The sequence below is a fragment of the Chiloscyllium punctatum genome, chromosome 32 (assembly GCF_047496795.1).
Source record: "Chiloscyllium punctatum isolate Juve2018m chromosome 32, sChiPun1.3, whole genome shotgun sequence".
Classification (NCBI taxonomy): Eukaryota; Metazoa; Chordata; class Chondrichthyes; order Orectolobiformes; family Hemiscylliidae; genus Chiloscyllium; species Chiloscyllium punctatum.
Window position 1 is genome coordinate 65,530,062 of NC_092770.1, and position 14,845 is coordinate 65,544,906.

Sequence of the window (14,845 nt, forward strand, 5' to 3'; positions counted from 1 at the left end):
CCCACACCCTCCACCTCCTCCAAGACTTCCGTTTCCCCGGCCCCCAATGCCTCAACTTCACCATGGATATCCAATCCCTCTACACCTCCATCCGCCATGACCAGGGGCTCCAAGCCCTCCATTTTTTCCTCTCCTGACGTCCCCAACAGTACCCTTCCACTGACACTCTCATTCGTTTGGCCGAACTGGTCCTCACCCTTAACAATTTCTCATTTGAATCCTCCCACTTCCTCCAGACCAAAGGGGTAGCCATGGGCACACGTATGGGCCCCAGCTATGCCTGTCTCTTTGTTGGCTACGTAGAGCAGTTCATCTTCCGTAATTACACCGGCACCACTCCCCACCTCTTCCTCCGCTACATTGATGACTGCATTGGCGCCACCTCGTGCTCCCGCGAGGAGGTTGAGCAATTCATCAACTTCACCAACACATTCCACCCTGACCTTAAATTTACCTGGACCATCTCTGACACCTCCCTCCCCTTCCTGGACCTCTCCGTCTCCATTAATGACGAACGACTTGACACTGACATTTTTTACAAACCAACCGACTCCCACAGCTGCCTGGATTACACCTCTTCCCACCCTACCTCTTGCAAAAATGCCATCCCGTATTCCCAATTCCTCCGTCTCCGCCGGATCTGCTCCCAGGAGGACCAGTTCCACCATAGAACACACCAGATGGCCTCCTTCTTTAGAGACCGCAATTTCCCTTCCCACGTGGTTAAAGATGCCCTCCAACACATCTCGTCCACATCCCGCACCTCTGCCCTCAGACCCCACCCCTCCAACCATAACAAGGACAGAATGCCCCGGTGCTCACCTTCCCCCCTAACAACCTTCGCATAAACTAAATCATCCGCCGACATTTCCGCCACTTCCAAAAAGACCCCACCACCAGGGATATATTTCCCTCCCCACCCCTTTCAGCCTTCCGCAAAAACTGTTCCCTCCATGACTACCTGGTCAGGTCCACGCCCCCCTACGACCCACCCTCCAATCCTGGCACCTTCCCCTGCCACCGCAGGAACTGTAAAACCTGTGCCCACACCTCCTCCCTCCAAGGCCCTAAAGGAGCCTTCCACATCCATCAAAGTTTTACCTGCACATTTATTGTATCTGTTGCTCCCGATGCAGTCTCCTGTACATTGGGGAGCATGGACGCCACCTAGCAGAGCGCTTTAGGGAACATCTCCGGGACACCCGCATCAATCAACCACACCACCCTGTGGCCCAACATTTCAACTCCCCCTCCCACTCTGCCGAGAACATGGAGGTCCTGGGCCTCCTTCACCGCCGCTCCCTCACCACCAGACGCCTGGAGGAAGAACGCCTCATCTTCCGCCTCGGAACACTTCAACCCCATGCTATCAATGTGGACTTCAACAGTTTCCTCATTTCCCCTTCCCCCACCTCACCCTAGTTCCAAACTTCCAGCTCAGCACTGTCCCCATGACTTGTCCTACCTGCCTATCTTCCTTTCCACCTATCCACTCCACCCTCCTCCCTGACCTATCCCCTTCATCCCCTCCCCCACTCACCCATTGTACTCTATGCTACTTTCTCCCCACCCCCATCCTCCTCGAGCTTATCTCTCCACGCTTCAGGCTCTCTGCCTTTATTCCTGATGAAGGGCTTTTGCCCGAAACGTCGATTTTACGGTTTCTCGGATGCTGCCTGAACTGCTGTGCTCTTCCAGCACCACTAATCCAGAATCTGATTTCCAGCATCTGCAGTCATTGTTTTTACCACCTTGATAATGTCATGTGTAGATCCCTGATATATAAATTGATGCAGTGGCTCTGAGATGGAACACACCAAAATCAACAACACTGATCAGGAAACTGGCTCCACAAGTGACATCAGCTTTGCGAGGTGTCAACATTAACATTTCTGAGTCTATTTTTATTCTCTTATGGGACATGGGAGTTGCTGGCTGACCAGCATTCATTACCTATCCCTACATTTATTGGGTTTAAATCTAATTGGCAGTTAACTTCTGCTGATAACGATCAGGTTTTCCTGAAAGGCCTACTTTTATTGAACAACCTTGAAGCCTCTCTAAGAATGTTGGATATCTATATTTTTAATGCATTTGGCCTTATTCGTCAGCCAGTATTTTGCGTGATTTATGCACTGGATAAAATCTCCGTGTTAATCTGGAACGTTAAGGTATGGCACTGAAGGCAACTCATTTACTTAGACAATGGGTGAAGCATGAGAGGAAATACGCAGGACCCAAGTAAGGTGGAGATATGAAAATAAAACCTTTCTCTCTGCAAGTTCAAACAGTCTCTCGGGCAGGAAGTTGATTGTGCGTTAGTTGACATCTTTAAAAGACAACTGGATCAATACTAGTTCAGGAGAGAAAAAGGAGATGGCGAGTGTTCATACCCATTATTTTAAGAACAGTAAGGGAAAGGAGATTTGTGTTCCTCGGAGCTATCTGTAAAAGGGGATTGGATTGTTTCTCAACACTCTTTACTGGTTTGAGGCTGTAGATATGATTGTTTTGGCCTGTGCCTTATTAAGTGGGGAATAGTTAAGGAGAATTATCTCCGATATAGTAGCAAAGAATTTGCTGACAACCGCGCTTCAGTGGTGTTCTTTGAGAACTGGCAGCTGTCCCAGAGTAATAGTGACGTGTTAGTCTTGGTAATGTGTTAGACTCTGGCAGCTAACAGAAGTCGCTGTTATTGTAATTATATCTGCCTCGTGCCTGTTGGCGTTGCAAGAAAAGGTGAGTGTCTCCTTTTTAATGCTGTCCCCCACACCTCGAGTGCAGTGTCACTAAAACTCACTTGTTGTTCTTCCCACAGCTCCGACCGTGGCTCCATCTGATGTTGGAGGAGGTGGCGGGAACCACCGGGAACTGACAGTGACGTGGACGGTAGGTTCTGATAAAGAGAGCAGAGCAATATCCCTCCTTTTCTTCAAGAGTTTTACGCGCTTTGGATCTTCTTCAGTCAATTGCGAGTGGCCTAGAAAGAGATTAGCCGGCTCTGAATGCAAGGCAAGGAGGCAGCCATTTGGCCTGATCATACCTGTGCCAGACAATTAAGGATTATCCAGCTTAATCCCACACTCCAGCTCTTGGGGCCATAGCCCTGTAGGTTACAACACATCAAGTGTAGAACATGACATCTCTGACTCCTCTACAAACAACACCATCCTCAGTTATTGGCCCCTTTGGCAAGAGAAATAAGGTATGTTTACTGTCCATCACTGACCTGTTCTTTTGGAAATGCATTTCTCACTCTGCTATATGGTTTTGTTTCACAATACAACTTGCATTTTAAATTAATTGCATTTCCTAAGACACTCCAGTTATTATGAGACCAGTATAAACTTCAACTGCTTTGAACGATGATCTGTGCAAATCAAAGTGTAACAGCTGCCCTAATCCATGTCTTCAGTATAGGTGTTAACCTATAATTTAGCCATTCACTTGACATTTATTTTACAACTTACCTGTCCTATAATTTATTCATGTTTTCCAAATATTTATAAGGGGTGATGATCTCTGTCAAAGTCACAATGTTATGGACCAGCCCACACCCACTCAAAGCATTTCAAGATGGTAGCCCAGACCCCAACTTTTCGAGCTGTTTTAAGCAGATGTAGAGTGGATACTCCAGGAATGATGCAGCTGGCCAAACTGCTCAGGTTTAAACAAAACAATTTACTTACATACAAACAAAATAAAACCAAATTTGGAATAAAGTAACTGTTTGAAAGCTCAATCAATTCTGTTGTAACTTAATGATGTTGTTCCAAATACTGCAACATCCCATAATACACACCTTGGTAAAAAGGTAAAATTAAACACAGTTTCTTACAGGAGAGATGTCAGAGAGAGAGAGAGAGAGAGGGGATCAGCATGGGTCTGTTTCTTTGGGTCCAGCAGCTTCTCTGGATTCCCAGCTAAAACTGCAATAGCAGCAACAAACAGAAACAGCTTGCTAAAACCAAACCAAACCAAACTCCGAACTGGGAGAACTGGCCACTCCGTGTTTTAAGAAAACACTTAAAAGCTTTTTTTTTAGATTAGATTAGATTACTTACAGTGTGGAAACAGGCCCTTCGGCCCAACAAGTCCACACCGACCCGCCACCCACCCATTCCCCAACATCTACCCCTTACCTAATACTACGGGCAATTTAGCATGGCCAATTCACCTGACCTGCACATCTTTGGACTGTGGGAAGAAACCGGAGCACCCAGAGGAAACCCACGCAGACACGGGGAGAACATGCAAACTCCACACAGTCAGTCGCCTGAGGTGGGAATTGAACCTGGCGACGTGAGGCAGCAGTGCTAACCACTGTGCCACTGTGCCGCCCACAAAGCTTCTTCAAGTAGATAGATAAACCCAGACATATTGGAACCTCTGTTTTTATAATCCCTCTGAATAAAAAAAGCAAGGACAACATAACCTTGTTAAAGGCGCAGCATTAGCACACAAAGTGAGGTAGCATTACAATGTAGCTCAGTGGCATCAATTTAGGTTTCCATCAGAAAGCCATGGATTCAGTCCTGACTGGAAAGACTAGGTTGCTGGTTCAATCTAGTGTTAAGAGCATGCATTGATGAAGACAACAAAAAGGAGGTAACTTTGACACCATCTGAACCCTGACTTATTTGGAAAGAAGTTGTGAGGTGAAAGTGTGGCAAATGGAGCATACTTATCTTCATTGGAACTCTCAGAACCTAAGGGTATATTAACAACAGGTTTATATGTCCCATTTCACCAAACAGAACAATTACAGGTTTTGGTGATGTTGGTTGAGGGTAAACTTAATAAGAAAACCTGAAGGAATAGTCCTGTGTCTTTTCAAATCCTACGGTTTTATTGCATGTGACATATTTACCTCTTCACAATGGTGTGGGCATGTTACATTGGAAATTTGGCACCGCTGACAGTGTAGCACTCCTTCAGAACTGAACTGAAATGTTGACCTCAAAGCACACAAGTGGCTCCTTTGGGACGCAAACCCACAGCTTACTGAGTCCGAGGCTGCTGTGCTGCCTCTGAATCACAAATGAGATTGTGAATGATCCTCAGAGAGCACCCATCACACCGTAATGCTTCATGAAAGCAAATAATTTCCTACTCTCATCTTCAGGCAGATTTCAGATCAGTTAAGCATCATGGACAAATTACTGTTCATGTCGTTCACCCTCTGTGAAGTTGAGCCTTCAAGTTCCAGATGAAATAATCAGCATGGTATGGATTATTATTGAGACCATAGTTATACCCACTGTTGTGATTGCTGTCGCTAATGGCTATGTGACATATTTACCTCTTCACAATGGTGTGGGCATGTTACATTGGAAATTTGGCACCGCTGACAGTGTAGCACTCCTTCAGAACTGAACTGAAATGTTGACCTCAAAGCACACAAGTGGCTCCTTTGGGACGCAAACCCACAGCTTACTGAGTCCGAGGCTGCTGTGCTGCCTCTGAATCACAAATGAGATTGTGAATGATCCTCAGAGAGCACCCATCACACCGTAATGCTTCATGAAAGCAAATAATTTCCTACTCTCATCTTCAGGCAGATTTCAGATCAGTTAAGCATCATGGACAAATTACTGTTCATGTCGTTCACCCTCTGTGAAGTTGAGCCTTCAAGTTCCAGATGAAATAATCAGCATGGTATGGATTATTATTGAGACCATAGTTATACCCACTGTTGTGATTGCTGTCGCTAATGGCTATGGATGTGATGAGTGGGTGATAGCCACCTTTTGGGGGTGAGGTGAATCACTGCAGACTCTGTACTTCAATGCAATTAAACATGATCACCCAGAGGCACTTAAGCAGCTTGAACTTTGTTCACATAAAAGCAAAATACTGCGGATGCTGGAAATCTGAAGTAAAAACAGAAAGTGCTGGAGAAACTCAGCAGGTCTGGCAGCATCTGTGGAGAGAGAAACAGAGTTAGCAGTTTAAGTCTGGCGTGACTCAAAATGTTAATTCTGTTTCTGTCTGCGCCGATGCTGCCAGACCTGTTGAGTTTCTCCTGCATTTTCTATTCCTATTATCACTGGCTCTTGTTTCAGATCAGCAACAGCAACCTTTTGCAAATTATCGATACGGGATGTGTCGTGTGCTTGGAAATGCAATGACTGAAACCAGTCAACAAATAAACCTAATTTTAATAAAGTTAATATGGTTGATGAACACTTTTGTGCTGTTATCAGCTGAGAATGAGCATAGCCACAGTACTTTAACAATGGACAAGACTCCCTCTGCAGCTATGAATACAAGTCAGTCATTCTAGCCTTTAGGCTGCTCTGCAAATCAGTTAGATCATGGCTGGTCTGTCATTTAACTATATATTCTTCAACAGCCTTCTGTAGGAAAATTCTGTCAATTATCATTTCGTGTTTTCTTATTCATTCACGGGATGTGAGAGCATGGCTGGCTAGGCCACCATTTGTTGCCCAGCCCTAATTGCCCAGAGGGCAATTATGAGTAAACCACATTGCAGTGGGTCTGGGGTCACATGTGAGCCAGACCAGGTAAGGATGGCAGTTTCCTTCCCTAAAGGACAATTGTGAATCAGATGGGTTTTTCCAACATTTGACAATGGATTCATGGTTATCATTAGACTTTTAATTCCAAATCTTTTTCTATTGAATTCAAATTTCACCAGTTTTTGTGGTGGGATTTGAACCCAGAACATTGCCAGTATCTCCCCTTTAGTTAACCCAATTCTTAATATTTTGGGGAGGGAATTTCAAGTTTGCATGACACTTGTCTGAAGAGTTGCTTTCTGATCTCACTTTGAATGTCCCGGCTTGAATTGTAAGGTCACAATCTCTTTGCCTTGAGCAGTAGAAGACGTAGTTTCTATCTTCCTACTCAGTCAAGCCCTTTAACCATTTTCAGTTGGATAACATCTCAGCCTTCTATCCTTCAAGCTCACAATCTTGCCATCTCTCTCTCTGTCTCTCACGCTCTGTCTTTCTCTCTCTGCCCTCTTAGCCTCTGCCAAGGGAGTACCATTACGGAAGCAGCTTTGGTTACATTGTTGCCTTCAAGCCAAGTACATCGAAGGAATGGAGGAAAGTCACAGTCCCCAACCCTGAAGGCAGCAGATATGTTCACAAAGATGACTCTCTATCTCCACGCACTCCATTTGAAGTCAAGGTCAAAGCTTTTAACAGCAAAGGAAATGGGCCGTTTAGCCTGTCTGCTTTGATATATTCAGCAGAGGATGGTAAGTGCCATGGGTGTGCCATTGGGTGTTAAAGTACCAAGACATTAACTATCATTTGCCAACAGTATTGGTTCATAATGACTGAAAAAGTAAGACACTTTCCCTTGTTTTTAGATGGAATTTGATCATTGTTACCAATGTTTTGAGGATCAAATCCCCTAATGTGTCTTTTTCTATTCGTGTATTAGGCATTGTTGCTCTCTTTAACTGGGGTGTGGTCTATGATGACACATTGATATCCCAATTTCAGTTCTCATTGGAATACTGTCTGGAGTTATTCTTGGTGTGTTGGTAACAAGCTCCATACTGTGTTCTATGTTTCTGTGAAAACTACCCATCCAGTAGCCTTTGGGAACCGATCTGGATATTACACCATGTATTTAAGCCATTTGAGAACAGTTCCTGGTAGACATGAGAGAAACAATTATAAATAGATTCAGCTGCCCTTTGGAAGACATGTTTGGGTGTGATTTCTAACATAGTCAAGATGCCAGAGAGAATGGGGTGAGGGAAAGATCTTTTTTGCTGCTGAAGCCTAACTCTGATTCCAACCCAGATTTTCTTTCTTTATTATTCATTCATGGGCGAGGGCGGTGCTTTTCCCTCATTGCCCAGAGGGCAATTAAGAATCTGTCATATTGGTGTGGGAATGGCATCACATGTAGACCAGACCAAATAAGGATGGCAGATTTCCTTCTCTGAAGGGCGTCAGTGAACCAGATGGGTTTTTCTGACAATCGACAATGGATTCATGGTCTTCAGTAGGTGCTTAATTCCAGATTTTTGTTTTTGATATTGATTCCTGGAGTGAAAACCTCTTGTTCTCTCCCTTCCTGTCTCACTCACCCTCATTCTGGATGAAGTTCGTTCAGGCAACCTGTTCCAGACAGCATCCTGAAGCACAAAGCAGTTAACATTTTAACAAGGAAGGATGTGGAGAATACATTTTGGGGGGAGGTGTGCAGAATTCCCTCTGATGTGCCAGTGGTGTTGTTCTCCAGCTGTCATACATTGTAGTGATGGAACAGAGAGAGTTTCCCTATCATTTTGTGTATGCTAACTTTGACTCTGCTCAACACTCTCAGTCAGGTGGTTGTGTACCCAGTTGTATGTTAGACTATCAGGATTTCAGCCCATTCTGGGAAGTCCCTTTTAGGGTCAAGCTTGAAATCATGTCTCAACATTTAACTCTGTGATCCTGAATAATAACCACATCACAGACTATTCCACATCCGAGCACTGTGCATACTTTGACATCAAGAGCAGTGCACAGAAACCTCTCTAGAAATATTGAATGGTATGAATTAGCTATAAATGGAATGGCTTCCCAGAAATGGAGGTTTCTAATGGTTCTCTCCATGACATTTATGTCTCATCTTTTATTGAAGCAGTTTTGGAAGGGGTCTGAAAAGCAGAGCATCTTCATGAAACATTCAGCTGGAGGCAGGGTGCAGAGGGTTCAGGGATGGGTGTCTCATTGGGTAGTGAAAACAAGGAACACTTCACCCTGTGTGCTTTACATACCCACTGGGCAAGGTGGGAGATTGGGTTCTGACAAGACTGTATGGACATCAAGGCCTCAAATTGTAGTGGGCACTGCAAGTCTAAGTTTGCAACAACCCCCACCCTCAACCCTGAGTGTTGTCATTGCTGCTGTTATGGACCAGACCAGATCCCTCAAAATATTTGAAGATGGTAGCCTAGACCCTAAGTTTCTCTTATTTTAAAGATAAAGCGCTGTGTTCCAGGTGCAATTTGACTGGCCAAACTACTTGACATTAAGTGGGACACAATTGATTCAAACATTGTAGTTAAAATACAACAAAAGAACAGAGAGCTTGGAATAACTTAACTCTGTTGGAAAACTTAACAGAATATTAGATGCAGTAACTGTTACGAATTAACTGTTGCAAAAGAGTAACTTCCCATAAACACACACTTTGGCAAAAAGGCAAATTCAGAAATCAGATTTTTTTCACATACAGCATCTACAGTCAGAGGAGATATCCCAGCTTCGAAATGTAACTGAGGGAGGGGAGAAAATAGCTTCTAAATCTTCAAGACTCTAGCAGCTTTTGTTGAAAGCTAATTAAATATTCTTGATCTGTGAAAACCTGACTACACCCACTCATGCTGCTTCTATTGTTCTAAATTTAAACAAAAAACGCAAGACTTCACAAGCTGTTTAAATTACCATAGACAGCTTTGTACCTCTTTTTCAATCTCTCTCTTAAAAAAAAGCAAGACAAACTACATTTCTTAAAGCCATTGTACCATTACACTGCCAGTCCAATGACTGTGCCCCCAACACCCCCCTCCCCCAGCTACTGTCAGAGGAGAGTACCATCCAATGTGGCTGCTTCTGCATTTCTCTTGCGTCGGCTAAACAGATGGAGATAGAGAAGAAAGTTGGGATAATTGATGTCCCAAGGAGTTCAGGACCTGGGACAGAAAGCCAAATCCAGGACACTTCCAGAATATCCAAGACAGGGAGTGCACCCTGGTTGAGGTTGGCAAATGAGTGCTGTGTAAAATCATTCCTATCGTGTATTCCCTGAGAACGTTGGATCCTAGAATACTGATGACAGTTCCGTAATGTATAAGCATATAAAGAATGGGGTTGCAATTTCACAAAAGGCAAATAGTGGGCATTATCCCCCCACTGTACTTTGCTTTAGAAACAAGTTAATTAAATTCACCTCAGATCCCTAAAGAGCACCTTCCAAACCATCTAGGACGACAAGGGCAGCAGGTAAATGGGTACAGTCACCAACCGCGACTGTATGAATCCAGGCTAGAGCAGGTAATACTTGCAAGACCTCCTAATTTGTCTTCAGTAGTTGTTTAAGGGAGGTCACTGATGTCTGTATGAATAAGGAGCTAACACCGTTTCAGTTTCTCTTTGCAGAGAGCAGCAGGTGAAGTGAGCCTGCTGCTGGGTGGAGAATGTTTGTTCCTGTCCCCATGATGTAAAGTGCCATTGACTGCACGCAAAATGATGCCCCTTGTCAAATCAGTGCTTGACGAGAACAGACTCTCCTCCCTAGACATGCAGTCGCTCTTTGATCCTGCACTCCTTTGTGCCAGTATGAGAAACCAGAGAGTGATTACTGGATGACAAGGGCTATCCATTGACCTGCTCGCTGATGAAGCTGGTTCACAGTCTGAAAAAGACTTGAACGCCAAACGCATGCAGCCATGTGAATACAATTGAACAGATCAATGGGTACATCACTAATCCTTCCTCAGCCTGGACTATTCTGGAGGAACGTGCAAAATGGGTCATGGTTTGTCCAGGTCTGCTGGATCCTGCAGAACCCTTCCCATCATGAGAGTGCCGTTCGTGGAGAGTGCCTGTGCATGCTGCTTTTTCCTGTTCACGGATCAGAGCTGGGAACTGACGACCAGGGACTAAGCTGTCTCTCATCAACTGCATGATGTCAGGCATTGCAAGCCAAAGTGTGATTTAGCCAGTGGTTGTGGAGCTGAGGCTGTTAGGTGGTCCACCTTGATTCTGGACGACACCATGAACTGTGATTATTGTTCTTAACACCCCCATGAAAGCTCAGTCTACGCCCCTGGTTTCTACCCAGCTTCCATTCCCCTTTATCCCTTGTTCCTAACCAGCTTCTATTCCCCTTTATCCATTATTCCTACCCAGCTTCCATTCCCCTTTATCCCTTGTTCCTTACCAGCTTCTATTCCGCTTTATCGATTGTTGTTACTTTAACTAGCTTTCTCTTCGGGCTGACCTCAGAAACCATGCTTTTGGAATGACGTAAAAAAAATAAACATTTGGTTGTCTGATCAGGTTTCATTCAAACATACTTCAGACAAAATAAAACTCTGAATGAAAGTAAATACTCATAAAACTTCAAATCCTCTCAAGTCACCAATCTGTATGAAAAAAAGCAAACTTCAGATCATTTATCCCATCAAAGCCAAATAATCTTTTAATAACCCCTCAAAACTATCAAACTACGAATACCGACATCTGTTAAGATACAGCTGTTGAAACTCACCCAAGCATTCACAAGTCCCAGTTATCAAAACAAGCCTTATGTATACAGTGGAGTTTATTAAAACAACAGGAACAGGTAACCTTTGTTTCCCTCAGCTACAGATGGCTGCACTTTTTTTCACAGAAGGAAAGCTATCAATTAGTTTCAATTTGTCCTGTTTCTTTGTGAGCAGAATGTACTTGGGCAATTTTCGACATTGCTGGGTGAGTCCAGTGTTGTGACTGTGGGGTGAACTTGGCGACAGGTGCAGCTAATCCAAAAGCACTGTCAACAGTAGCATGGCCAAAGTGTTGTCAGGGCATATGACCTCTTCCATCTTCAGTGCCATCAGCCGTTTTGAGACATCACATGGTGTGTTCAGGAATGATGGTCTTCTAATCCGAAAAGAACTGCCTGTAAAATCAAATCTGAACGTTATTGCTTACATGTGAAACATTGAACTCTGTTCCTGACTTCCCTCTGAATAATGTGGGTGGGTACTAAACAATCTGATGTCAGAAGTTCACTTGAGGTTGTGAATGGTGTCCTATGGCCTCCTCTCAAAGAAAACTTCTTGCCTCCAGTTTGGCTCAGAACAGACTAATCAACTTGCACATTCATATTCCCAGAGCCCTGCTCAATACCTGGATTGGAAAGTTTGAGTTATAAAGAGAGGCTGAATAGGCTGGGACATTTTTCCCTACAGTGTGGGAGACTGAGGTGTGACCTTATAGACATCTATAAAATCATGAGAGACATAGAGAAGGTAGATAGCCAACAGCTTTCCCCTGTGGTAGGCAATTCTAAAACTAGAAGGCATGGGTTTAAGGTGAGAGGGGAGAGTTACAAAAGAGTCCAGAGGGGCAGTTTGTTCACACAGAGGGTGGTGAGTGTCTGGAAAGGTCTGCCAGAGGTAGTGGTGGAGGCAGGTACAATTTAGTTATTTAAGAAACATTTAGACAGCTCCATGGATGGCATAGGTATGGAAGAATGTGGACCAAACACAGGCAAATGTGAATAGATTAACTGTGATAACTGGGCAGCATGGACAGGTTGGGCTGAAGGGCCTGTTTCCATGCTGTAAATCTCTATGATTCTAAGTCACAAACTCAGCGTGAAGCTCCTGCCTTGAACCATTCCGAATCATCTACGCCTTCACAAAATTCAAGGACTGGGAAGGTCCATCCTCTCATTAGAGCCATGACAGGAATGCTGCAGGGAATGCAACTCACCTGTTCGAATAGATTATCATCAGTGATGTAGATTTTGATTTGATTATGAATCCGTCCTCTACAAAGTGATGAGTTTCCAATCTGAAAGGCAAATTTGCTTCCTCCCATCTTTTTTCTCTTATTTACTGTTGACACTGAATAACTTGTGTGTAAGCAGTAGATTTATTTTGTATATAACTTGTATGGTTATACATTTTTTAAAATGTGTTGTTCTTGACTTCTTAGAGGTTTTGGATTTCTGGTTAAATTGTGTCATTGGGGAACAGAACCAGTCATGATGTCAACACTCAGAAGTCCTGTGATTTTTCTTGGAAGAAATTAGTTTAAATTCTTTTTAAAACTCATTATAGTAAACAGATTTCTGCTCTCCCCTGAATTATATCATTATAATACTGATATATTCCATCCACATGTCTTGTACTTATGGAGAATTCTCCAAAACAGTATGTTTTTTTCTCAGCTAAACGCTGGTTTGCAGTCAACTAGCCAATTATCACCACAATCTACTCTTTGCATTAAAAAATGTTGAAAAGTGTTTTTTTTGTTTGCAACATAAGCGGACCTTTGTATTCTTAATGCTTACTGCCAATCGAAAAGACACCATCTGATAAAATTTGAATTCTGTGGTAACAAACCTAACAGATTCAATGTTTTCTAATGTATTGACCTCAATATAGAGGTCTCTAGACCAGCATGCATCAACCTGATACCGTTTTACAGCCGCAGCTACCATGGCTTATGAGTGTTCTATCTTGGATGCACAGAACACTTAATTAGCATATTAAAACAATAAGAAATAGGAAGCAAGAGGAGATCATTTTTGGCCTCTCAAGCCTGCTGTGCCATTCAGTAGGTCATGGCTAATCCAATATTCCTCACATTCACTTTCCTGCATTTTCCTGTAATCCTTGATTCCCCTGCTGATCAGGAATCTTTGCTTCAATAAGGGGACCAGAATTATTCACAGTATTCCTGTAGGCTGTTTGTATCCCTCTCGCATCTTGCCTTTCCACCTATTCAGGGAACTCTGTCGAGAAATTGGGAACTTTGTCAGGGAACCTAGGCTAATTCTGATTTCAGAAGGGCCACTCCTATTCTTGCAGTAGTCAGAGGGCTCTCTCAATTCTCTTGAGGTTTCTCACTCTCTTTAGTCTCCTGGATTGATCACAGTTGAAGCCCCTCATAGCCTCAATCTGCAATCAGGGGCCTACTCCCTTCCTAATATGGGAGACTGTCCCCCAGCATTCAAAGTGACCTGCTTCTCCTGCCTTTGTTTATTGACCTTGGCCGCCAACCAGTATGTCAGTCAGGCCAGGTCCTAAGCAGGAAGGAAAGGAAATGTTCTAATGAAGTCCTGACATCAAATTCAGAAGGATTGTCTTATTCCTGGCCTTTCTGCATCTTCGACTGTTGTCTCACTGCCCCCAACTCTTCTATTAGAACTGGAGCCATTGTGCCAGAGACCAGATATTTCTCTAGTCTTCCATTTCTGTTGGTACAGTTTTTTCTATTAGAGGTGGAGGCACCAACTGATTAAGTTCAGCAGCATGTTAGAGCAAACTTTTCTCTGTAATGTGGGTTGGGAAGTTTGCGTAGCCTTTTTTGCAGTCGCCTGTTTAATGTGTTTGATGTTCAGTCGTGGAGGAACAGGCTGAATGCTGACTTTGCAACTTGAGTAGGTGCAGGATGGGAGCAGAGCCAACACAAGCCCCTTAAAACTCAGAGTTTGAGCCAACAGTGAGAAACTGTGGAGACACCAGGAGCAGTTGCATGAGCATTTTGAAATAGGAGGAGATTCGAGTGCAATCAGAGACCAAAGGGACGGGAGCTGCGATATGAGGCACCACAACAAATTATGGTACAGCTTGTGCTTGTATGGGCTCTGGAACAATAAATATACCACATTATCAATTACCTTTAAAGGGCAGTGGTTATCTTTATAACTGGAGATTGGCAGTTCAGGTTAGTCGTCAGGGGAAGATGATGGTGTCGAGTTAACGTCACAGGATTAGTCATCTGTAGGCCCGATTTACTGCTGTGGGCACATGGGTTCAAATCCTACTCAGGCACCTGGCAGATTCAATTCATCTGAAAGTGAAAACTCATCTCAGTAACGGTGATGATGAAAATATCGTTGGTTATCAGGAAAACCTAGCTGGTTCTTTAATGTCCTTGGGGGAAGGATATCTGCTGACCTTAATTGGTCTGATCTACATGTGACTCCAGACCCACAGCAGTATGGTTGACTTTTGACTGCCCCCTAAAATGTCCAAGCATGCCACTCAGTTTAAGAAGGATCAGCGAGCAGCAGCAAATGTTATCCTCCCCAGTCATGCCCAAATCCCACGAAGGGATAAATCTATGATTCCAAGAGGCCAAGGTTA

At 43.8% G+C, this 14,845-nt stretch overlaps 1 protein-coding gene across 9 annotated transcripts in view; it reads left to right on the top strand.

The window, feature by feature from the left end:
* The window catches only part of cntn1b (contactin 1b), a 750,295-nt gene that overhangs the window by 578,509 nt on the left and 156,941 nt on the right, over positions 1–14,845 (top strand). For all 9 annotated transcript variants that reach the window (XM_072552560.1, XM_072552558.1, XM_072552559.1 and 6 more), the window contains 2 exons: positions 2,819–2,889; positions 6,994–7,228. In XM_072552560.1, coding sequence (XP_072408661.1) covers positions 2,819–2,889; positions 6,994–7,228 — 306 coding nt within the window. The remainder of the gene's footprint in view (positions 1–2,818; positions 2,890–6,993; positions 7,229–14,845) is intronic.